A 26,187-nucleotide genomic window follows, 5' to 3' on the forward strand; every position below is an offset into this window, starting at 1 on the left:
ATGTGGTTGGATGGGATGCGAGGACATAGGGCAGTAACTGCACCACCTAGACAGTAAATTGCTGCTGCAGTACACATGTCCGTGACTTAAAAGCTTGATCGTAATTTACTGAAAAATATCCAGCTGTTTGATGCTTTGTTCGTGGGTTGGTATGCAGTGCATATGATCTGAATTTGCTTCCCAGTACTTGTGTACTAGTACGTAGAGGTAGTGTTATTGTGTTATAGTAGTGCCGTTTTCAGAGAATCCGAAACTCCTACTACAACTTTCACAGCGAAGGAATGTCATGAGCAGTTCAAAGTGTATGCCTGCCAGCTTTCCGAAGCAGCAGTGAGGTTGAAATTTGAATCTGTCCCGAAAACCAAATTAACAAAGTAGTGACAAATTAATAATGTGAACCATTCATAACAAAGACAACATAAGCCATATATATATGGCTTATACAACAGTACGTAGAAGCAGCATGCACACAACCGGTTTACCACAACGAACATCACATCACATGTAGCATTATTCATGCCTCAAGAACATCACCACCACCATACAACCAGTCACCAACAGCTAAACACCATGTCTCACATAGACAGAACTAATAATAAAGCAAACACCAAATCAAACACATCCAACTCTCCAATGCATGCAGGTAACTAAAAGCAGTACTAGAACACAAGCTATAGCTAGCTAGAACACAAGAACTGCTCATATGTAGCTAGGGGAAACCAATGCAACCAACCAACCACGCATGCATGCACGCACGGCGGCGACGACGTACTAGAGCATCACTCTACTACGGCGCTGGCCCGACGGACGGACGGAGTTCAGGGCTTGTTGGCGTGCTCGGGGACGGAGCCGGCGGTGGGGGAGCCGGGCATGCCGCCGAAGCCGCTGAAGCCCGGGGAGCCGCCGCCGAAGAGGGGCATGCTGCCGATGCTGCCGCCGCCGGGGAAGAACGACCCAGGGCCAGGGAGGCTGCTGCCGCTGCCGGGAAGGCTGAACCCGGGAATGCTGCCGCCGCCGGAGGTGCCGGGGAGGCCGCCAAACGCCGGGGACGAGCCGCCGCCGAGGCGGTCGAAGGGCGGGAAGGTCTGCGGCTGCACCACCGCGTCGTTGTCCGCCTTCTTCTCCGTCGTCGTCGTCTTGATGTTCCTCGCCTCGGCGGTCGTATCCAGGGCCAGGGCCAGGGCCAGCAGAGCTGCCGCCGCCGCCGCCATCGTCTTGGAAGACCTCGCCATCGCGCTCTCGGCTCTCTCTTCTTGCTTGCCTGCTCGCTCTTGTTGCTCTCTCTTCTCTTGCTGTGCCTGCTGCTGTGGTGTGTGGTAGTGAGAGAGAAGTGGCGAGGCAGGTGCTTTATAGCGGGGGAGGCGGGCGGGCCGGCGGGGGGCATTGAAGGCGGCGCAGCGCAGCGCGCTCATCGGCCGGGTCGCATGCAGGGAGCCAGGGACGGACGGACGGAGCAAGGGCGCGGCCCGGCCGCCCGGGGCAGCAGCAGCGAGGGTAGGTGGGGGGCGTTAAAGGATGGGAGAGGCCGGCTTAAAGGAGATGCAGGGTACGTACCTGCTGGCAGCTGCTGCTCTTTACTGCGTGCCATCCTGTGGCCCTGCTTCTGCTTGGTTCCCGGTACCTAAAAAATCTAGATAGTTAAACTGTTTTTTTAAGGGCATGTTTAGAACGAAGCAATGAAAAATATTGGAATAAAAAAATGCAGGAAAGGAAGGTGAGTGTAGCGACAAAACTAAGAAAAGGAAAAACACATGAAAGAAATAGGAGGAGGTATTTGGAACATAGGAATTTGTAACACAGGAATTCCAAAGCATATGACTGATAAAAGGCACTTAACACATAATGATAAATCTTTGTAAAAACATACAAGGATAAACTAATACCCATGTATGATTGATTATTTTTATTCTTATTTAATGGGTGGGAGAAACTACCCTGAGGTACAACATATGGCAGTATATGACCTTAAAAAAATGACCTCCAAAACGTATGGCAGCATATGTCGGCCTGGAGTAATCTCGCATTGATGTGCTCATGCTAATCACGCTGCACGCCTCGGGCTTCCGCGAAGAGAAGAAAAACCAGAGCACAAAGTGGATTTTTTCATTCCTGTGAAATCTTGAAGAGACTACGGTATTCTATAGGAATGGAAAGGATATTTTCCTATGTTCCCAACAGCATATTTCCTTTCCTTTCCTCCATTTTAGTTTCCTGTAAATTTCCTACGAAAAACCTACAATCCAAACAGGCCCTAAATTTTAGTAAAATCATGTTTAGTTAGGGGTGTTTGGTTCGAACTACTAAACTTTAGTAGCTACTAAACGGTTTAGTCACTTTTAGTAACTTCAGAATCAGTAGAGATGACTAAAGCTCTTTTAGTACCTTTTAGTCATAGTGTTTGGTTAAAAAGTTACTAAAGTGACTAAAACCTACTAAATTTAGTAGCTACTAGGCGAACCAAACAGGCCCTTAGATAACTAAACCTGACATGCTTCGTATAGGATTTAGAAGTCGTTCTAGCGTAGAAGCAAAGTTGAGGAAAGGAAGCCGTTCTATCGTAGAAGCAAAGTTTTGGACGACGCTGCCCCTACATGCGCTCGCTTCGCCTCCCACGTCGCGTTAATTGCGCCGCGCTCGGGCTCCCACACCACGTTAATATCTGCTTGTTGCTCGCGCTCGTTCGCTCGCCGCTGGCCTCTCGCGCTCGCTGCTCATCAGCTCTCGCCTCCCACTCCCGCCATTCCAAACCATGGAGTCCAAGCTGGAGCTCGTCGCGCCGGAGTCGGAGGAGATCGCGCCAGAGTCGTAGGAGCTCGTCGCGCCGGAGTCGCAGGAGCCGGAGGAGGTCGCCACAGCAAAAAATATGCGTCCGCTGAGTTTCGAACTGAGCTCGCCAGCCTCAGCTTCCATGCACTAGCCGTCTCAGCTGCACAAGTTTCTCGTATAGAATACACCCGCAAACGTATTTAATAAGGGCAGACAGGAAAAAATACCTCCTAATTAATCACTCATTGATAAGCACAATCATGTCATAAACGACTTCTAAATCCTATATAGAGGGAGTACATGTTTAGAAAGACCAAAACATCACTCATTAATGCTAACTTGGTGCCTCTGGCATTTGGCGCCAATGGTGCCGCGCTGCCGGCTCCCACTAGCGCCGCTGCCTCCCGCATGCGGCCTTGGCGCCAAATACACGCCTGGCTTGCTGCTCTGCTAGATGCTTGGCTGCTCTGCTTGGCTGCACATTAGCGCTATTCCTTGTAGCTCTGCTTGACTGCTATGGTAGCTATTTGTCACAATGTACATTGTCACAAATAATGTTCAAATGGTTTACAAAAAATTCATTATTACAAACTATGGCGCTGCTATGACCTTCTAAACAAACCATTCGCTATCCAATCACAAAATTGATTCATGTTTTCATCTTTGTCTCCAAAACGTGTGGTGCCTCTAGTCGCTTGAGTTGAAGTTCCTTCCTCTATTGGTATATAGTTTTCATCTTGATCACAAAAGATAAAGAGGTCATCCATCATACCACTCTGTCTAATGAAATTGTGCAGTGCCATGCATGCCATTATTATTTTGCTTTGCTTTGCCATGGGAAAACTAGGCAAATCCAACAAAATTCTCCACTTCATCTTTAGGACTCCAAAAGACCTCTCTAACATTTCTAAGTGAAAAATGTGTGTAATTGAACAACTCTTTTTTACCTCTAGGTGAAGGCCCTTCTCTCCATTCGGGGACATGGTATTTTGTACCTCTGTACGGTGCAAAAAAACCTAGTTGATTTGGGTACCCCCAGTCAACAAGATAAAATTTCTCTACACAACACAATACTTGTGTAAGTAACATGACAAATACTATGACAAAGACAATGAAGAAATATAAAAGCCCATACATACCTATAGGTGGATGTGGAAACTTGTCACCAAATTTCTCAAGTGTATCATTGAACACCCTTATATCATGAACTGATCCAGACCATCCAGATAGAACAAAAGTAAATCTCATATCAAAGTCACATACGGCTAACACATTCTACGTGGTGATTCCTTTCCTTCCTATGTACTAGACTACCTTCTCAGTTGGCACAGTGACAGGTACATGTGTCCCATCTATAGCTCCAATGCATTTATCAAAGTACGGAGCAAACTGCAGAGATTGTAACCTTCTATGAATGGTTGAAAATTGTGGATCCTTTGGCCTAATGATATCAATTGCTAGCTTCATCATACTAGATAGTACCTTATCAAACTTGTTGCTACATATCCCTAGTGACCTCTCAAATCTATTATCAGCTTGTCTCATGGATTGAGGGACACCACACATCCACAAAAACATTGCTAGAGCCTCTATAGAAGTCATTTTTGTAGTGGACTGCAGACCATATCTCTCAACTAGCAAAGTGTGAAGGCTATAAAAAACATCGTTGTGCATCCTAAACATATTATAGCATTGTGTCCTATGTCCTAGGGTTCTCATAGTCCATTGATATCCAGTTTCAAGTGAGACTCTATAACCAGCCTTGTTCATGAACTTGTCACGGTGGTACATACCTAGCAACAGCACAACAGTAGCAATCCTTCTCCTCTTCTGTTGACACCTAGCAGCATGCATCATCAAACCTGCTTCCTCATCATCAGTGCAGTCCCCTTCATCATCAACATCTGACCAATCATCATCAGTACTCCACTTGTCATCTGAGTCTTTAGTAGGAGCACCATCATCAGTAGTACTCCACCAATCATCATCAGATCCTACACCACCAGCAGCCCCTACACATAGCATCAGAAAGTCTAGCATGAACCACTCCAGTAGCAAATCCCACTTCATATGCTCCCTGGTCATCATAAGAAATAGATGTTAAAACAGCATTGAATGTTGACATGAATAAAAATACTTGGACAACATCAACAACAATGGCAGCAACACCCATTACATTGTTCAACAAGCATTACAAGGTCTAAACATAAACCATGGTTCATTACGATTACATAGTTCATCATAAATTTAAGGTCCTAAGCAAAATAAAATTAAGGCTACCAAACCAGAGACTCCATCCGCCAAGTCTTCTGCCATTCTATCCTATCCTCCTCAAGCATTGTGGGTAGCCCTCCTCAGCCATGCCATCCTTTGCTCATTTATATCAAGGCCACTAAAGACCAACATGTTGTAGCTACTTCTAAACATCATGGTAGCCACATAGTACTCATTTGAAGCTGTATGCCCCAGCCTCCACAGCCAAATTGAGGCACCTAGCAACATCATCAACTCTGGCTTGCTTTGCTTTTGTAGCTTTCTCTCTCTTGCTCTGTGCTATTCGCTCCAATGCATTGACTTCTTTCTTAGCAGCTGTCGGTGTTTCTAACAAACACCAGCTAGTAAATTTATAATTGTTGCGCGTTAGGCTCGGATGGTGTACTAAAGGACACAAGGTTTATACTGGTTTGGACAGAATATCCCTGTGTCCAGTCTGCTACTGCTCGTGTTATTAGTACCGAAAAAGGTTCATAGTAGGGGGTACAAATGATCGAGAGAGGGACAAGTCCTAAGTCTCTGATGGAAAGGTCAAAAGGACGCCAAGAGCTTGGTTGCTGCTTGGCTGTGTCTTGCGTGTTAAAAATGACCCATCCCTTTAGTGGGGTGCCCTGCCCTCCCTTTTATAGACCAAGGGGGGTGTAGGGGTTATAGACAGGAGAAAGAGGAATGTAAGGAAAATGCACCCTTGGACAATTTACTTTGGATTTTGGTGTTTGATGATCAACACAACCAAATTGGACTAATGAATTTGCAAGTGATTGTTTTGTAGTTTAATAGGATGCAAGACGTGACTTGGACGAAAGCAACGTGATGATCCGATGATCAACACCATAAGCAAGACCCTAGGAGCACAAGAGAAGACCCAAGATATCAAGCAAAGTCCAAGCATGAAGATAGGAACCAAGCCGTACGTAATATCGTGAAGAAACAAGCTCATAGAAGTGACTGGACGTTGGACCAGACGCTGGTAGCACAGTGACCGGATGCCTCGATCAAGAGGCTCGGCAGCAGCAGTGATCGGACGCTGGCGGCAGATCGACCGGATGTAGGACAACAGAGTCTGGTCGAGTATAGAGAGGTTCCAAAGCGGCAAAAATGCAACCAGACGTGTCTGGTGGCATGTGACCGGACGCTGGCAGCGTTCGATCAGTGGATCCCGGCTCTAACAGTTAGGACGACCGGACACGTCCAGTCAGGACGTGATCAACGTCTGGTCAGTAGCAGAAAAGAGAGATTTCATCCTCAATGGCTACTTTCTCAGTGGGGCTTATAAATAGACCCCCCAACCAGTCATTTGAGTATGGTGGAGTTGAGGAAACATATCTAGGGTGTTGATACACCATTTTAGTGATCTCCACTTGCATAGTGCTTAGTGTTTTATTAGGTGATTAGCGTAGGTGCTTTGCGAAGTGCTTTGGTTGATTAGACCACCACTTATGTGCTTGCTCTAGGTTTAGGCCTAGTGTTTAGTGAGGTTTGCATACCTCTTACCACTCGGTGCTTGCACGCACCATTGTTGTACATTGGAGGGGCTTGTAGTCTTGCAAAATCACACCAATCGTGTATTGGAGGGAACAAGGCCCGCCGCGTTTTGGCCGGAAGCTTGATAGTGAAGGCGGCGGGGTGCATCCAGGAGAGGCTTGCCAGAAGGCACGTCGAAGACCCACTTGCATGTGGGGAAGGCCCGAGGCTATCCATGGAGTTACCTAACTAGGAGCTTGGTCCTTGCGAGGGGATCCAACGAGGACTAGGGAGAAGCTTGAGCGCTTCTCAATACCTCAGTAAAAATACCAGAGTCATCAACGGGAGTTTGCATATCTCTACCTTGCTCTTTAGCTTCCGCATTTACATTGATTATATTACTCTTTTTGCGGTAAAGATAGCAACACACTAGCAAAACCGTAGTTGCACTTTTAAATAGTTTATTTTTTGCATAGGTTTTGCTAAGGTTAGAAAAAAAGGCCATAGTTTAGAGTTAGATTTTTAAGTTGCCTAATTTACCCCCCCCCCTTCTTAGGCGTCATGGTCCCCTACAATTGGTATCAAAGTTGGTTGGCTCAATTTGGACCTTTGGCTTAACCGCCGTTGAGTCTACGCTATTTAGAGTGGTTGGGATGGATACCTCTAGGCCTCCGCACTTTGACGACACTAACTTCCCCTATTATAAAGCTAGAATGGCTTGCTATCTTGAGGCGGTTGATTTGGGAGTTTGGAGAGTCACTCGTGACGGGATGAAACCCATTATGAATCCTGATAAACCTACAAAGAGTGAAGAAAAGGAAATTTATTTCAATGCTAGAGCTAAGAATTGCTTGTTTGAATCATTTAGCATGGATGTGTTTAGCCAAATGTTCACTTTAAATACGACACATGAAATTTGGTTAAAACTTCAAGAGCTCCATGATGGCACAAGTAATGTTTGTGAGCAAAAACATTGTCTAGCTAAATAAAATTATGATTTCTTTACAATGAATGATGATGAGCTCGTTCGTGATATGTATTCTCATTTAAATCTAATTATCAATGAGCTCTATTCAATAGGATTAACAAAGCTAGATAATGCGGACATCGTGAGGAAGATCATCTCCATGCAACCACAAAAGAAATATGCAAGCATCATCACCATCCTTCACAACATGGAGAACTTGAGCTCCATGACCCCGGGCAAAGTCATTGGCAAGATAGTGGCATTTGAAATGCCACATAAGATGGGTCAAAGCGAAGACTCTTCATCGAGCAAAGGCAAAGCTCTCGCATGTAGCAAGAAAAAGAAGATGAAGGGCAAGAAAGTTGAGTCAAGCTCAAGCTCAAGCTCCTCAAGTGAAGATGAAGAAGAAAATGATGATGATGATTCAAGTGAAGATGATAAATCTTCCTCCTCCACCTCCGACCTTGATGAAGAATCAATCAAACTAATCAACAAGGTGGAGAAGATGATCTAAAGGCTCAATGTCAAGGGTGTGCCCATCCAAATCCAAGATCTCATTTTCACCAATCAAAGAAATAAGCAAAGAAAGAGAGGATGCTATGGATGCAGCGAGTTGGGGTACTTTGTGGAAGTTTGTCCAAACAAGCCCACACCCAAGACAAAGAAGAAGGTGTGCAAGAACCAAGCCCTCACATCAATAAAGTCATGGGATGATTCTTCAAGTGAAGAAGAACACCATCACAAGATGCAAGGCCGCAAGCACTCATCATCAAGCTCTTCTCGTCTGTGCCTTATGGCATGAGGTAATGAAAGTCATCCTCTAGTGAGAGTGATAGTGATGATGAAATGCCTTCTTATAATGAAATTATGCAACAAAATCTTAATTATGCTAAAGTTTGCACTAGTCAACAAAAGAAGCTCGAAAAATTAAAAGAAAAGCTAGGTAGTTCACAAGAAGCATACAAAACTTTGCTTGAACAATATGAGAACTTTGCTAACCTCTATGTTGAACTATCTACTAAAATTGAGCAAACTTAAGGCTAGTGCAACAACTAATGCATGCACAATCAATGATGAGCAACTTGTAAAGAAAAATGAAAAATTAAAAGAAAAGTTAGCTAGCTCACAAGATGCTTATAAAAGTTTGCTTGCTAAAATGAAAACCATGTGCAAACATTGTGATGAGCTAACTAATAAAGTTGCTAAGCTTGAAGCCATTAGTACAACTCCCACCAAGGCATCTAAAAAGAAAAGTTCTATCTTTAACATGTCTAAAAAAGATGCCTCTACTTCGTGTAATGATTTATGTTTAGACTCACCTTTGTGCAACCAAGTTTGTGTTGAGAAAGTTGTTGTAGATACGTGCACACAAGAGGTTGAAAAGGAGAATGAGCAACTCAAGCAAGAAGTAGATCGCCTCACCAAGGACTTGACTCAAGTGAAAGGCAAGGCGAAGCAAGCCCAACTTCATCAAGATAACACCGTCAAGGGAGTGAAGAAGCTTGATAAAGGACAAACCATGGTTTGTTGCGTGTGCCACAAGGAAGGTCATAAGTCCTATGAATGCAAGGTAAAAAAATGGGAGAGGAGCAAAAAAGAAAGAGAAGAAGCAAACAAGCAAACTCTCCAACACATACACCAACAAGGTGGACAAGAAGGCCTCCACACCTTATCTCTTGAAGAAGAAGAAAAATGACAAGGTGATGGCCATCAAGGTGAACAAGCAAGCCAATAATGGGGTCAAATGCTTTTTGGGTGCCAAAGGAAATCATTTCCAACATGAAGAGCACCAAGAAGGTTTGGACCTCGAAAGGAAAGTGAGAAGTCCAATGGACATCGGGGAATTTGGAGACTTGGCAAAGTATGGATGCATTTCATGGGGTGCATCATGATGGACAAAATCATTGCCAAGTAGGTTAGTAAATACTATGGACCTAAATTCCTCTTCCCATGTTAGGTAACTAGATTCAATTTCCTTCAAGTAGTATCAATTTACATTTCCTACAAGTGGTATTTCTTACAAATTGGTATCTTTAAGCATCTAGTTACTTTTTATGCCTATGTTTGTATTTGCATGCTTATATCTTTTGTTATGCATACACTAGTTGTCGGTGTTTCGGATCGGGGGGGTCCTCAACCGACTAGTGAATTGGAACTGCGTGCTCCCAGTCCCAGATGGTGATGCAAAGAAACACAAGGTTTATACTGGTTCGGGCAATCGGTGCCCTACGTTCAGTCTGAGAGATCGATCTTGTATTCCTTGCACCGAAGTGCTTGTAGTAGGGGGTTACAAGCTGGGTGAGGGAGGGAGCTGATCCTAGGTCTCGGCGAGGTGTGGTGTGGGCTACCTGAGGCATTGCTCTCAGGCGGCTGGGATGTGTGTGTGTTACCCGGTGTTCTTCCTCTTTTTCTAAGTGGCCCAAGTCCTCTCCTTTTATAGTTGAAGGGAGTACAAGGGCAGTACATGTGCTGACTATACGGCGTTGTGTCAACAGGGGTGGTATGTCCGAGCCCTGTGGCCTGTTCCTGTGGTGGCGTGGTCGTCGGAGTGGTCCGTCCTTGGAGCACTGGGGCGACGTGCTGGTCTCGTCCGACCCTGTGCGTCATGGGAACTCCAGGACTGCCTCGGAGTGGGTGCAGCGATGAACGTGCGGGCCACTGTAGACTGACTATGCGTGAGGCCAAGGCTTGGTCGGTGCTGAGGCTGCACCGTAGTAGGGGGTCTCGGCGAACACAAACCCCGAGGTAGCCGAGGCCCTGGTGCACAGTGCCGAGGCCCGGAGAGAGCGGTCGATCCGGGGTGCCAGCTTGGAGGTGGTGACGAACCGGACCAGGCCGTCCCTGCCATGTTGCTTTCGTGGCGGGGATCACGGAGCATAGTGCAGTGTGGGCGCCGATCATGGGCACAGTATCAGGATACAGTGACCGGTAATCCCCGCCATGCCCTGTCTTAGCCGGTATGGGGCCGATGTGACCTCGCATCCCGTCGGCCACTCTGTGGCGTCGAGCCATCGCCCGGCTAAGATTGCGAGAGTGGTTGAAGTATTAATGGGACATGACGTGCTGTCGGGGAGGCCGGCCGAGGCGGGGGCGACAGACTATGGATAAGCAGGCCTCGTGCGATACAGAGAATGAGGCCTCACGCGGGACGGAGAGCGGGGCCTCGCGCGAGTCGGAGATCGGACTCCTTGCCGAGGCCTTCCGTGAGAGGCCTTGCGCGATACGGAGAACGCACCCCCTACCAAGGCCTTCCGTGGGGAGCCTCGCACGAGGCGGAGATCGTGTTCCCTGCCGAGACCTCCTGCGCGAGGCGAGGCAGAGAGCCTGGTGGGGTCGGACGCGACGGGTGAGGGGCCTACGGCTTACCTTCCAGCTTTGTTTTTTGATGGGACTTAAGTGGCCCCTTTGATGTTCGCTCGGGGTACCCCATTCTAAGGTACCCGACAGTAGCCCCTGAGCCTCCGGAGGAGTGCGTGCACTCTCCATGAGGGTTTGCCGAGGCATGGTTTATACCCGATCCCGCAGGAATTGGGTCTTGCTTCTTGAGGTTCCGGTGGATGCGCGCGAGCGCACCCGCCGGGTGTAGCCCCCGAGGCCCTGGAGAAGTGGAGTTACTCCTCCAGGGGATTTTTTCGTTTTCGCATTTGAGCGAGTAGTTTTTATCGCATTTGCCGAGCCCATAAGCACAAGTTCGGATTGCGGGGGTCTCGGCGAGGCTGCAGAAAAAGCCTCCTGGCCTCCGCACGGGGCAAGAGGTCCGTCTGGGGTCCCCCTGACTTTGGGTACGACCCTCACGCTTCCTTTTCACTCAGAAGGAGGGGTGGAGTGTGCCAGGCTACCCTCGATGGGCACGAGCGTGAGCACTTCTGGTGAGCTGTTATCGGGTGAGTCCGAGTGGAGGCCCGTACCCCGTTCGCTAGGGGACGGCTAGTGGTCCAGAGACGCACTCCAAGAGTACCAGAGGGTTTCTCTAGTGGGTACCGAGGCCGTTCGCTGGGCCTCGGTGGCTCGGTGCCTCTCTACGGTGGGATCCCATTCGGAGACTTCCCTGCCGGTCTCGGACATGACTTAGGATGCCCCAAGCAATTGTTCGCTCGGGCCTCAGCCATTCGTAGGCTTGCCCCGAAGCCGTCCCTGACTCTATTACCCTAGGGCGGCTATCGAAACCTCTGGAGGCCTAGCCTTCGAACCCCTGGACCATAACAGGCTCGGTGCCCTTTTCCGTTTTTGCAACGAAACCTTTAGCGTGGACTTGGACCATTTGTCTTAGTCTCAGGTGCAAGGGGAACCCCCGAGCCTCTGCCTAGAGCAAGAGGGCGGTTGGGGGTCTTCTGATTTTTTCATTCGACCCTCACATATCCTTTTCGTTCGGATGAAGGGTTTGTTTGCCGAGCCCATTCTGGTCTCGGCAAGGTTGCAGGAGGAGCCCCTAGCCTCTACGTGGAGCGAGAGGGCCGTCAGGAGTTCCCCTGGCTTTTTATACGCCCCTCGCGCGTGAGGGTTTGTTTGCCGAGGCCCCCCTTGGGTGCGAGCCTGGGTCGCGGGGTCTCAGTGTATCTGTAGGAAGAGCCCCCTAGCCTCCGCACGGAGCGAGAGGGCCGTCAGGAGCTCCCCTGTCTTTTTGTACGACCCTCATGCTTCCTTTTCGCTCGGAAGGAGGGTTTGTTTTGCCGAGCCCTTTCGAGTGCGAGCCAGGGTCGCTGGGTCTCGGCAAAGTTGCAGGAAGAGCCCCTTAGCCTTTGCATAGAGCAAGAAGGCCATCGGGGGTTCCCCTATCTTTTTGTGCGACCCTCATGCTTCCTTTTCGCTCGGAAGGAGGGGTGGAATGTGCCTCGCTACCCTCGGTGGGTACGAGCGGTGGCACTTCCGGTGAGCTGTTATCGGGTAGTCCGAGTGGAGGCCCGAGCCCCGTTCGCTAGGGGACGGCTAGTGGTCCAAAGACACACTCCAAGAGTACCAGAGGATTTCTCTAGTGGGTGCTGAGGCCATTCGCTGGGCCTCAGTGGCTCGGTGCCTCCCTACGGTGGGATCCCATTTGGAGACCTTCCTGCCGGTCTTGGACACAACTTTGGGCGTCCCAAGCGTTTCGCTTGCTTGGGTCTCGGCCCCGTATAGGCTCGCCCGCGGTCGTCCCTAACTCTATTATCCTGGGGCGGCTGTCGAAACCCCTTGGGGGCCCAGCCTTCGAACCCCTGGACCGTAATAGGCTCAGAGCCTGGTTCCTTCATATGAAAGGAATAGGCCGTGGGAAATATCTTCCTAATTGGCTTGGCAATGGGTGGCGTGCCTTTTGAGGCGGTTTCCTGGGGAGGCGAAACGATGCCTACTGCCGTAGTGGCCGAGCGTGACGTGGTGGATGGGACGTAACTGTCCTCGCATTTAATGCGGGAGACGTGGGCACATGGGCCGGCGAAATCGGCTCGTGGTTAACTGCGCCGGATTGGCGGAAAACCTCCCCGATTTCGTCGCCCGTTTGTTTCGCCTCCTCCCTGCATAAGTACCCAAAGAATCTCGCCCCTCCTCATCTTACCTTGCCTGCATTAGCATTGCCTCCTTCGAGCTGTCGCTAGAGCAGCGGGTGCCGAGAAGAAGAGGGGAGAAGAGCGGGCCTAGGGAGAAAACGAGAAAAAAGCGAGAGCGTGGGAGAGAGAGAAAAACTCACCGCCACACCTGATTCCTCCATCGCATCCATGGCCGACAACACCATCGTTGTCGAGGCGGACCCCTGGGATCTATCGGACGTCACCGAGGAGATGCTTCAGTCGCTTGTCGATGGTGGACTCCTTCGGCCAGTGATAGACCCCACCAGGCCAGAGTGGATTGCTCCGTACAGCGAGCCAGAGCCGAGGTCTCGCGACGGCTACATCGTGAGCTTCGTCTCCTTTCACGAGCGCGGCCTTGGTGTCCCGGCGGATCAGTTTATGCGGGCGCTCCCGCACTACTACGGCGTGGAGCTTCACAACTTCAATCCCAACTCCATCGCTCAGGCGGCTACCTTTGTCGCCATCTACGAGGGGTATTTGGGGATTGCTCCCCATTGGGAGTTATGGCTCCACCTATTCCAGGCGGGGCACACTACCAAGCCGACGGGCACGTCGGGTAAGAGGAAAGCGACGAGGGCTAGCGGCTGCACCCTCCAAGTGCGTCAGGACCGCCTGCACCTCTATATCCTGGCCCAACTCGCGTCCTCCAATCACCGGTGGTACACGAGTTGGTTCTACCTCCGTAACGACGACGGTGGACTTCCCCCCTACACTGGACGGATTGTGGGGAGTTGCCCGGAGAGATGGAAGTACGGCGTCCCGAAGGACGACCAGCCCAAGCTGCAGCCACTTCTAGAGGGGCTGGCGAGGCTGTGGGGCCATGGTCTCACCGTGGCTGTGGTGGTGGCCGCCTTCCACCACCAGAGGGTGCTGCCGCTAATGGCTCGACGCCGGCAGCTGTTCGAGATTAAGCCGGGTGAGCCCATTGAGGGCATCCGGATGTCCTCCTCCGCCCTTTCCGACAAGGAAATTCTTCGTCGGGTGGGGGAGATGGTAGAGGCGAAGCTGAGGGGCGGCAACTAGACCCCTATCGCTATGCGGCCGTCGCGGGGGTTCCTCTCGCTGGTATGTTGTGCGCCGCTGTAGCCTCCGAGCCTCCTCCGTCTCCTCTTACCCCTTGTTTCCTTATGCGCGTTCGCCGTTCCTGCAGGGGATGAGGGACGTGCATTCCTCTCCACCGCCCGTTCCTGAGGACACGAGGCGGCGGGCGATCAACCATGCGCACGCTGATGCGTAGAAAAAGTGGAAAGACGCCAAGGCGGCGAAGCGCACGAAGCAGATCCTCACGCGCGAAGAGCTGGATAAGCGCCGCCGTCAACAATGGAAGGATGGTCTCCCGTTGGAGGAATCCCCGTCGACGTCGCTGTCGACGAAGGCCTCGGACAGGGATGACGAGGGCAAGGTGGGGCGAGGTCCCCTGGACCATCTCCCTGACGTAGTGGAGGTGGTCCCCGGGGCGTCGGCAATCAGCCCGGCGCTCCCGGGAAGAGGAGGAGAAGCGGACCCAGGGTCAGCGGTTGCCTGCTCCGGGGTCGAGGCCAACACGCCCGAGGCGCGGGCGTTGGGCAAACACGCTATTAGCCCGGTGGGCTCGGCGGCCGTGGTGGAACAGGTGGCGGTGGAGGCGATGCCACCGCCCCCGTAGAGGACCGAAGGGGCGCCGGGGTCCATTGAGGACCGACCGGCGCCGATGGATACGGAGGCGACACCTCTGCCACCGCCTCCGCCGTTACGGACAAGGTTTGCCATGGTGAAACGGTTGCCGCCCTGTTCAATGTAAGTGTATTTTTGGCAGGGTTATAGTGCCTTCCGTTTGCCTTTTGGTCTCGCGCTGACCCTGTAGGTTATTCTTCCTTAGTCGGAAGCGGCCTACGGACGAGCTTCCCTTAGCGCCCCTCAAGGCGCTCAAGGCGAGCCCCGGCTCCTCCGCCCACTGGGTGGTGGAGGCACAAGCCGCTATTCAATGCGGCATGGCGTCAGCGAAGGCCGACCCGAAGGAGCCGGCCGCCCGAGGAGGGGTCGCCGAGGCAACCCCTGTACAGACGAGGGAGGGAGAGCTTCCACCCCATGGGGGCGAGGCTCACGAGTTGGATGGGGCTGGCGTGTCCTTGGTCGCCGAGGCCCCCGGGGTCTCCGACGCTGAGGCGACGGAGGCCAGGGCGGCCAAGACCGCCGAGATCGTAGTGGCCGCGGTCGGTGTTTCTGCATCCACCGATGCCGTGATGGCGGGGGTCGGAGCCCCTGAGACCATTGAGGCTGTCGTGATGGCGGCGAGGCTGTCTGTCTAGGAGGCGAAGATGAAGGTGGCGGCGGCCTCGGTGGCGCCCTTGGTTCAGGGGCCGTCGTTGCTGCGAGAGAGCGCCCGGGAGGCGGAGGTCTATCCGATCTCCTCCGACGATACTTCCCGGGCGCGGGAGGTGGTCGACGCTGAGGAGACCGGTGCCATGGACCAGCCGGCTCTGGTCTCGGGCGAGGGGAGCTCGGCCCTCATGCGGGCGCGACCCGAGCCCCGTGGGTGGGATCACCCGCAGGTACTATGGCGGAGCCAGGACGCCCCTAAGGGGGAGCCTCTGTTTGCCCTCAAGGATGTAACCGAGGGCAGGTGCTGGGGCACATTCGAGCAATACCACCAGCTAGAGGTGCGGTCGCTACGGATGGAGCTGTCCGTGGTGGCCGATGACCTACCCGAAGTTGCCCAGGTTTGCGTTTTTTCTTCTCGCATTTCGCTTGCTTTTTCTGAGTTCTGTCGCAATCAATGACCCCTGCTCTGCTTCCCCAGGAGCTCGAGACCTGATCCCTTGGGAAGTCGGTCTTTCTCCGATAGGAGAGGGGCGTCTGGGACCAGCTCCAGCGGTAGAAGGGCCTTCTCGCCGACGCCAACGAGCTCCTATCGGCGCGAAGCGCGGAGGTAGAGGACCTCTGCCTTCGTTGTGCCGACGCAAAGGTCAAGGCGGCCACAGCCCAGACGCAGCTCGCCCCTCTGGCGGCGTGGGTCAAGGAGTTGGAGGAGGAGCTCACCCGCGCGGTCACCGACCGGGATGCCTTCAGGGGCCGAGCCACTGAAGCTATGGCCTCAACCGCGGCTCTCGCGGGGCAACTAGGGGCAGAACAGGGGGCGCACCAGCTGACGAAAGGTGCCCTAGATGAGGCCCTTGCTGCAGCTGAGGCCTTGTGAACCGAGGCTGTGGTTTGGAGGGGGACGGTCGAGGGTGAGTTCTAGTCCCCTCATTCTGTTTTCATTTCCTTATGTTCGCTCCCTAACTCCCTTGTGTAACGTAGAGCTAGGGAGTGAAGCTTCTAGGGCGGCCGAGGCTTCTCGGGTCGAGGCCCAGCGCTTGAAGGAGGAGGCCGAGGCTTCTAGGGCCGAGGCCCTGCGCTGGAAGGAGAAAGCCGAGTCCTATCAGGTCGAGACTCGACACTAGGTGCTGAAGGCCAAGGGTGAGTTCCATGGGCTTCCTCTCCTAATTTAGGTTGTTTTTTCCCTCGCTTGACCTTATTCTGTTCTCCATGGTGCAGAGTCGGAGGCAGAGCTTACTAGGGTAGCCGAGGCTTCCAGCGTGGTGCAGACGGTGCTCAATAACGAGATCGGGGAGCACGAGGCGCTGAAACGTGCTGCCCTTTCCGCCTGCGAGGCCTTGGAGGTTGAAGGGGTTCAGTCAGGCAGCTCCCTAGGGAGCCGTTTGATCACGCTGAGCAACCAGATGCGCGAGCGGCTCCGAGGAGTGCTGCATACGGGTGTTAAGCATGCGCTGGCCGTCATTTCTTCTCACTACGTCGGCGTCGACCTCCCGGCCATCAGTGATGGGTATGTCCTACCTGATGATGACGAGGAGGCTGACGCGGCGGTCACAAAGCTGATGGAGGTGGTAGAAGGCCCTGGCATGGCGCTGGCGACGCTCTTCAAGGAGGAGGTGGTCCCTCCCCTACCATCTGCCGATGCTAGAGGCCCTGAGCCTTGATCTGGGCCCAAGGGGCCATGTAAAAATTAGAGTAGAAATTGTTTTGTATCATAACACTTGTGGCCACCGAGGCCTTTCTTTTTTGGAGGATTTGTGTTTCTTAGTTGTCTTTCTCGTGTTTCTGAGCCTCTGCCCTCTGTTGCTCCTGATCAGATTTCGTTTGCAAATCACCCCCCTAGGGCCTAAGCCGTCCCTTGGGCGAGAGGTAGTGAGGGAGTGCCGTAGCCCGGAGGCGTAGGCCATCTCGCGACTCTACCGGCCTCTTGCTTAGGAAACAGACCTTGGTCCGAGGGGTTTTTACAACCGATTCGTCAGAGCATGCTAGAATCTTGGTGTAGGAATTTTTGCAAAAAACGACTGAAGAATGGTGCGTGGGACTTAGGGGGAGTCCCCCATCTAGCCCCCGAGGGAGGCTTAGTTCTGCTGAGGCAGAGCCGAGTCTCCCTTACCGTGTTATAGTATTATCGAGACCCGTGACAATCTCGGGGGATTTCTCGAAAAATTATACTAACTAAAGAACGCTTTTTAATTGTATTTCGAGAAACAACATATACAATGCTTGGAAATTTAGGGATAAAAGCGACGTAGCTGTTCTATGTTCCAAGCGTTGGTGAAGACTTCGCCCTTCTCATTGGCCAGCTTGTAGGTCCCGGGCTTCAGTACTTGGGTGATGATGTACGGTCCTTCCCATGGTGGGGTCAGCTTGTGGCGGCCCTTGTTGCTCTGTGCTAGCCTCAACACTAGGTCGCCTACCTTCAAGTCTCGGCCTCGGACGCGTCGGGCCTGATAGCACCGTAGGCTCTGCTGGTATTTGGCCGAGTGTAGTAGCACAACGTCTTGGGCTTCCTACAGTTGATCGAGGGCGTCCTCTCGGGTGGTGTGGTTGCTTTGTTCGTTATAGGCTTGTAGCCTCGGGGAACCATATTCCAAGTCAGTGGGGAGGATGGCCTTAGCCCCATAGACCAGGAAGAAAGGCGTGAACCCTGTGGCTCAGCTTGGAGTGTTCCTCAGGCTCCAGATGACCGATGGGAGTTCGGCGAGCCATTTCTTGCCAAACTTTTTCAACCTACTGTGAATCCTTGGCTTGAGGCCTTGTAGGATCATGCCGTTGGCATGCTCTACTTGGCCGTTGGTCCTTGGGTGTCCTACGGCCGACCAGGCCACACGGATGTGGTGGTCGTCGCAAAATGTCAGGAACTTTTTGCCAGTGAACTGTGTCCTGTTGTCGGTGATGATGGTGTTGGGGACCCCAAATCTGTGGATAATATCAGTGAAGAATAGCACTGCCTGCTCGGATTTGATTCGATTGATCGGATGGGCCTCGATCCATTTGGAGAACTTGTCGATTGATACCAGTAAATGGGTGTAGTCCCCGGGGGCCTTTTGCAGAGGCCCGACCATGTCGAGCCCCCCACACAGCGAACGGCCATGTGATAGGGATGGTTTGCAGGGCCAGGGCTGGGAGCTGCGTCTGCCGAGCATAGTACTGGCATCCTTCGCACGAGCGTAATAACTCGGTAGCGTCGGCGACTGCCATCGTCTAGTAGAACCCTTGGCGGAAAGCATTCCCGACGAGCGTCCGAGGCACCGCATGGTGCCCGCAGACGCCTACGTGCAAGTCCCAAAGCAGGGCTCGGCCTACCTCGGCAGTGATACATCGCTGGAGGACACCTGAGGGACTTCGCCTGTACAATTCGTCATTGTAGAGGGCGTAGGTCTTGGCTCGGCGCGCGAGCTACTGTGCTTCGGTCCTGCCGCTAGGAAGCTCCCCCCGATCAAGTCAATCGAGGAATGGGATTCACCAATCCGTGTCCTGATCAGTCTGTGGAGGCTCGGTGTTGATTTCCATGACCTCGGGCTCGGTCGAGGGGGTCTCGGCGGCAGAGGGGGCATTGAGCTTTGCCGTGGGTCCCACAGGTGGGCCCTCCTCTGTCGTCGAGGTGTAGTCAATGGAAGGTTTGTGGAGGTCTCTGGCGAAGACGTTCGGGGGGACCGGGGCCCGTGCCGAGGCCATCTTTGCCAGCTCATCGGCGGCCTCGTTGTACTTCCACGCGACGTGGTTTAGTTCGAGGCCGTCGAACTTGTCTTCTAGGCGACGTACTAGTTTGCAGTAAGCCTCCATTTTGGGGTCAAGGCAATTTGACTCCTTCATCACTTGGTCCACGACGAGCTGCGAGTCGCCTCGGACGTTGAGACGCCGTGCCCCAAGTTCGATGGCGACTTGCAAGCCGTTGATGAGGGCCTCGTATTCGGCCACGTTGTTGGAGGCGACGAAGTGAAGCCGCACCATGTAGCGCATGTGTACTCTGAGGGGCGAGATGAAGAGCAGGCCCGCGCCTGCCCCGGTCTTCATCGAGGTTCCATCGAAGTACAGGGTCCAGCACTCTGTCTAAATTTGAGCAGGTGGCAGTTGGGTGTCTGTCCACTCAGCCATGAAATCGGCCAAGACCTAAGACTTGATCGCTTTTCAAGGCGCAAAAGTCAAGGTTTCCCCCATGAGCTCGACGGTCCACTTGGCTATCCTACCCGAGGCCTCCCGGTTATGAACTATCTCCCCCAGGGGGGAAGATGATACCACGGTCACTGGATGAGACTCGAAGTAGTGACGCAATTTGCGCCGGGCCAGGACCATGGCGTAGACTAGCTTCTGGATGTGGGGGTAGCGTGCTTTGGTCTCGGAGAGCACTTTGCTAATGAAATAAATAGGTTGTTGGGTGGGCAGAGCATGCCCCTCTTCATGCCTTTCTACCACTACGGCAGCGCTGACCACTTGGGTCATTGCGGTGACATAGAGTAAGAGGGCCTCGTCCCTAGCCAGGGGCACTAGAACAGGAGGATTTGCGAGTAGCGTTTTGAGTCTATCAAGGGCTTCTTCGGCCTCAGTGGTCCAAGAAAAATGCTCGGATTTTCTCAAGAGTCGGTACAGAGGCAGACCTTTTTCACCGAGGCGTGAGATGAAGCGGCTCAGGGCTGCAAGACATCCCATGACCCTCTGTACACCCTTGAGGTCTCTGATTGGTCCCATGCTGGTTATGGCCGAGATCTTCTCCGGATTGGCTTCGATGCCACGTTCCAAGACTATGAACCCTAAGAGCATGCCTCGGGGAACCCCGAATACACACTTCTCGGGGTTGAGCTTGATGCCCTTCTCCCTAAGGCATTTGAAGGTTATCCTCAAGTCGTCGATGAGATCTTCGGCCTTTCTAGTCTTGACCACGATGTCGTCTACATAGGCCTCGACGGTTCACCCAATGTTGTCGCCAAAGACCTAGGTCATGCACCGCTGGTACGTGGCGCCTGCGTTTTTGAGGCCGAAAGGCATAGTTACGTAGCAGTACATGCCAAATGGTGTGATGAAAGAAGTCGCGAGCTGGTCAGACTCTTTCATCTTGATTTAATGGTAACCAGAATACGCATCAAGGAAAGACAGGGTCTCGCACCCTGCCGTGGAATCAACTATTTGATCGATTTGGGGTAATGGAAAGGGGACTTTTAGATAGGCTTTGTTCAAACCAGTGTAGTCTACGCACATTCTCCATTTCCCATTTTTCTTCTTGACTAACACGGGGTTAGCCAACCACTCCGGGTGGGACACTTCTTTGATGAATCCGGCCGCCAAGAGTTTCTGTATCTCCTCACCGATGGCCCTACGCCTCTCCTCGTCGAAGCGGCGCACGCGTTGCCTCGCCGGTCTAGATCCGGCCCAGATGTCTAAGGCATGCTCGGTGACCTCCTTTGGTATGCCTGGCATGTCCGAGGGACTCCATGCGAACATGTCGGTATTCGCACGGAGGAAGTCAACGAGCACGGCTTCCTATTTGATGTCGAGAGTGGCGCTGATCCTCAGCGCTTGGTCGTCGGGGCAGGCGGGGTCGACCGGGACGTGTTTGATGGCCTCCGCGGGCTCGAACGTCCCTACGCGACGCTTGGAGTCAAGCGCCTCGCCACTGAGTTGGTCAAGGTGGGCGATGAGGGTCTCGGCCTCGGCAAGAGCTTTGGCGTACTCGATGCACTCAACGTCGCAGTCGTATGCATGCTCGTACATGGACTCAATCGTGATGATGCCGCTGGGGCCTGGCATCTTGAGCTTGAGGTAGGTATAGTTGGGGACTACCATGAACTTGGCGTAGCACGGCCGCCCTAGGATGGCGTGATAGGCTCCCCTAAACCCGACTACTTCGAAGGTAAGGACTTCTTTGCGGTAGTTGGAGGGAGTGCCAAAGCAGACGGGAAGGTCAATGCGCCCAAGGGGTCACATGCGTTTCCCTGGCACGATGCCGTGGAAGGGTGCAACGTCGCCTCGGAGCCTCAATCGGTCGATCTCTAGGAGTTCCAGGGTGTTGGCGTATAGGATATTGAGGCCGCTGTCTCCGTCCATCAACACCTTGGAGAGTCAGGTGTTGCCGATGATGGGGTCGACGACAAGTGGGTACTGTCTGGGGTTCGGAACATGGTCAGGGTGGTCGTCTCGATCGAAGGTGATCGCCTCCCGAGACCAGTCAAGGTACTGGGTGGTGGCCACCTTGATCGAGAAGACCTCTCGGCGTTCTCTCTTGCGCTGCCGCGCCATAAGGCACGCCGAGGGTCCACTGAAGATCATGAAGGCATTGTGTACCTCGGGGAACCCATCACCCTTGTCATCGTCCCGGTCGCCGGTGCTCTTCTGCTTGGCGTCGTCGTCGGGGAGCCCAAGCCTGGCGTAGTAATGCCGCGGCATGGAGCAATCCTCGAGGGCGTGCTTGACCGGGCCCTGGTGGTAAGGGCAGGGTTTCCTAAGCATGTCGTCGAAAGGCCTAAGGCCTTTGGGGCCTTGGGGATTCTTGCGTTCTGCAGCCGCAACCATATCGCCTTCGAGGACGGCCCGCTTCCCCTGGCGATCCTTCTTCTTTCTTTTGGGGAGGCGGGGAGCCGAGGCCTCGGGGGCCTCATCCATCCGTTTCCCCTTGGCGTCGTCCACGGGGAAGATGGCCCCTATGGCCTCCTCGCCTGAGGCGAAGTTGGTGGTGATGTCGAGGAGGGCGGCGGCCGAGCGAGGCACGTTCCGGCCTAGTTCTCGGACCAAGTCTCGACAAGTGGTGCCAGAGAGAAAAGCTTGGACAATCTCTGAGTCGCCGACGCTGGGCAACTCGGTGCATTGTTTCAAGAAGCGCCGGATGAAGTCTCGGAGAGATTCATCTAGTTTCTGGTGATAACTCTTAAGGTCCCAGGAGTTTCTAGGGCGCACGTACATGCCTTGGAAATTTCTGACGAAGATCTAAACCAAGTCGCGCCAGTCGTGGATTTGAAAGGGAGGAAGGTGCTCAAGCCAGGCTCGCGCCGAGTCTGACAAGAGCAGGGGGAGGTTGCGGATGATGAGCAGATCATCGTCCGCACCGCCTAGCTGACAGGCCAGGCGGTAATCGGCAAGCCAGAGCTCGGGGTTGGTCTCGCCGCTATATTTTGTGAGGTTGGTCGGCTGGCGAAACCGAGCTGGGAACTGAGCGTTGCGGATGGCTCTACTGAAGACCCGAGGGCCAGCCAGTTTAGGAGAGGGACTGTGGTCTTCCTCACTGTCGTAACGGCCGCCCCGATGCGGATGGTAGCCTCGGGCGGGCCCCTCACTGTCGTGGCGCCGTCGTCGGCCGACCACTTCGTGGTCACCCTGCGCCTCGTGTCGGTTATCGAGGCGGTCGTGGACCGGGGGGACCCTATGGGCTATCGGTGCCCAAGCGGGCTCGGGACGAACCGAGGCTTCCCTATCATGCCGAGGCGGGGCTGTGGGCAGGTTCGAGGCGCCCCCGTGCTGTCGGGAGGCAGAACTTTTGGCCTGCTATACCGCGACGATCTCTAGGAGATCTCGGAGCTCGCTGTGGACCCGCCGCCCCTCCATGGTGGAAGGCTCGGGCATTGCGTGGACCAGCATTGCCGCAGCCGTAACGTTCTGGCTAGCGCGATTGAAGACTAGGGGTTGCTCACTCCCTTCGTCGTCATGGATGCGGTGATGTACATCACGAGCCCTCCGTCGGGCTCCTCCACCTTTGCCGCGGCCTCGATGTTCCTGTTCGAGAGAGTCTCAAAGCTGCTGTAGAAGGAGTCGGTCTTGTTCGACCTTGGCCTGGAGCTCACGGAGCTGTTCTAGGTCTGGGCGTTGAGGTCGCGTAAGAGCGAGGTTCTCGTTCCGTGCTGCTGGCAGGACAATGCGCGGAGGTGTGGCGGTGCCTATTCCCGGGCGAGGCGGGGAACGGCTACCTACCCCCTCATCCTCCTCGGCCGCCCTCGGCATCCCGAGCCCAACGTGGAAACACTCGTGAGTGGGGTCATGAACACCTTCATCATCGGAGTCAGAGTATCTGAAGCAGTAGTCGCTTGCGGTCAAGAAGCGGCGCATGGTTTTAGGGTTGCGGAATCCAGAGAAATCCACCCCAGCCCATGCCTTGTCCTCCTCCAAGGGATCGGTGTAGGCATGGGTAGGCACGGTGGTGTCAAAGTCGAGGGCGAAGTGTTGGCGGCGTACCGAGGGATCCATGTGAACAGCAGCGTAGGCATGGGCATAAGAGGCGGTGGAATTTCTCAACCCAAAGGGGTATGGGGATGGTGCCGTTGCCAGACTTTGCTCCATCGGGATTGACCCCTCAGGGAGTGGTGTAGCGGAGTTTGATGACTGAGCATCGCCGCGTGCCACCGGCGATTTCCCTTTGTCCAAGCTCAGGTTAGACAGGTCCCCAGCCAGGGACCCTGTGCCAACAGCTGGTCGTAGGATATTGGTGGGGAGCGGCGTGCCATCTCGGATTCGCGTAGCGTCGGGGTGGTCTTGCTCGCGTCGTGCCTGGCGAGCGCGGCGAGAGCGGTCGCCCGGGCGCTGCCTGCGCCTGGGCTGCCGGTGAGTGACTTCATCGTCGGTTGGTGAAGCCCGAGGAGTGAGGAGTACCATGTCGTACTCATGCCCTAGAGACATGAACTCTAGGCTCCCAAACCAAACCACCGTGCTGAGACGCAATGGTTGTACGGGCTCTGCCATCCGGAACTTGCTAGGATGACAAAACTGACACGCAGAGGCCCCTACCTGGCGCGCCAACTATCGGTGTTTCAGACCGGGGGGTCCTCAACCGACTAGTGAATTTGAACTGCGTGCTCCCAGTCCCGGATGGTGATGCAAAGAGACACAAGGTTTATACTGGTTCGGGCAATCGGTGCCCTACGTCCAGTCTGAGAGATCGATCTTGTATTCCTTGCACCGAAGTGCTTGTAGTAGGGGGTTACAAGCTGGGTGAGAGAGGGAGCTGATCCCAGGTCTCGGCGAGGTGTGGTGTGGGCTACCTGAGGCATTGCTCTTAGGCGGCTGGGATGTGTGTGTGTTACCCGGTGTTCTTCCTCTTTTTCTAAGTGGCCCAAGTCCTCTCCTTTTATAGTTGAAGGGAGTACAAGGGCTGTACATGTGCTGACTATACAGTGTCGTGTCAATAGGGGCGGTATGTCCGAGCCCTGTGGCCTGTTCCTGTGGCGGCGTGGTCGTCGAAGTGGTTCGTCCTTGGAGCACTGGGGCGACGTGCCGGTCTCGTCCGACCCTGTGCGTCATGGGAACTCCGGGACTGCCTCGGAGTGGGTGCAGCGATGAACATGTGGGCCGCTGTAGACTGACTGTGCGTGAGGCCAAGGCTTAGTCGGTGCCGAGGCTGTACCACAGTAGGGGGTCTCGGTGAACACAAACCCCGAGGTAGCCGAGGCCCTGGTGCACAGTGCCGAGGCCTGGAGAGAGCGGTCGATCTAGGGTGCCAGCTTGGAGGTGGTGACGAACCAGACCAGGCCGTCCCTGCCGTGTTGCTTTCATGGCAGGGATCACAGAGCACAGTGCAGTGTGGGCGCCGATCATGGGCATAGTATCAGGATACAGTGACCGGTAATCCCCACCGTGCCCTATCTTAGCCGGTATGGGGCCGATGCGACCTCGCGTCCCGTCGGCCACTCTGTGGCGTCGAGCCATCGCCTGGCTGAGATTACGAGAGTGGTTGAAGTATTAATGGGACATGACGTGCTATCGGGGAGACTGGCCGAGGCGGGGGCGATGGACTACGGATAAGCAAGCCTCGTGCGATACGGAGAATGAGGCCTCGCGCGGGACGGAGAGCGGGGCCTCGCGCGAATCAGAGATTGGACTCCTTGCCGAGGCCTTCCGTGAGAGGCCTCGCGTGATACGGAGAACACACCCCCTACCGAGGCCTTCCGTGGGGAGCCTCGTGCGAGGCGGAGATCATGTTCCCTGCTGAGACCTCCTGCGTGAGGCGAGGCGGAGAGCCTGGTGGGGTCGGACGCGACGGGTGAGGGGCAGACGGCTTATCTTCTAGCTTTGTTTTTTGATGGGACTTAAGTGGCCCCTTTGATGTTCGCTCGGGGTACCCCGTTCTAAGGTACCCGACACTAGGTATATCTTATGGTAGGCTTGCTCGGTTTCATTCTTAACCCTTGGAGCAAACCTACATGGTTTAAAATTGTTTAGGAGTACGGCACATAGCTTGTCTTACAATTGTTTATCTAATATGTGCCAAAGTCTAAATTGTAGATAATTTCTCCTGAATATCGCCTTCGAAAATGACTCTCACATTCATGTGATGTCATCTTTCAAGTGGTTTTTTTAATTCTAAAATCAATGTGCATGTTTCCTACAAGAATTCCATACTTGTGTGCACAAATTTAGGGGGAGGTTACTCTACAAGTTGGATGCTTTGAGACTAACACCTTTTCAAGCTTATCATGTGTGTAGTAGTCTCATTGCAAGGAAAATGGAGTCCCTGGAGTTAAGCATCATACTTCAAATATCCACCACCTATTGCAAGTGGTAGAAATCAAATTGGTTTCTACATGTGGTATTTCTAAACTAATATCATCATGTTGATTTCACTTTGATATTTATATGCTTTCTCCATGCATTATGTAGATTAAATTTCCTTGAGCAATAATTTGCCAAATATGCATATGCCTTGCTTTCTACCATATGTATGTATATATTTAGGGGGAGCTTAATCTATATGCGTATCCCTTGTGCTACTAATGTCTTTCTTTTCGGTGTTTGGTTCCAAAGGGGGAGAATTTAGAGGACCAATAGCAAGCATTAATAATTTACAAGTGGTAATAGTCCGAGAAAGGGAGGATAGTGAATTATGGATTGCCTATGTAATAGGGAGAATTTGTAGGAAGCAAGGCTTAAATCCATATTGCCACATGGGGACATTTGCAAGGG

At 53.3% G+C, this 26,187-nt stretch overlaps 1 protein-coding gene across 1 annotated transcript; it reads right to left on the minus strand.

The window, feature by feature from the left end:
- Nucleotides 1-477: 477 nt before the first annotated feature.
- LOC136451851 (MFS18 protein-like) lies at nt 478-1,442 on the minus strand. Its single transcript, XM_066452541.1, has one exon. It carries the CDS (start codon nt 1,410-1,412, stop codon nt 819-821), a length of 594 nt encoding a protein of 197 aa, XP_066308638.1. The 5' UTR covers nt 1,413-1,442; the 3' UTR covers nt 478-818.
- Between the last annotated feature and the right edge of the window lie 24,745 nt (nt 1,443-26,187).

The sequence above is a fragment of the Miscanthus floridulus genome, chromosome 5 (assembly GCF_019320115.1).
Source record: "Miscanthus floridulus cultivar M001 chromosome 5, ASM1932011v1, whole genome shotgun sequence".
Taxonomy (NCBI): Eukaryota; Viridiplantae; Streptophyta; class Magnoliopsida; order Poales; family Poaceae; genus Miscanthus; species Miscanthus floridulus.

What these genes read in the sequence shown, in the direction of transcription:
- LOC136451851 (XM_066452541.1), bottom strand. Translation starts at nt 1,412, where the DNA reads ATGAGCGCGCTGCGCTGCGCCGCCTTCAATGCCCCCCGCCGGCCCGCC.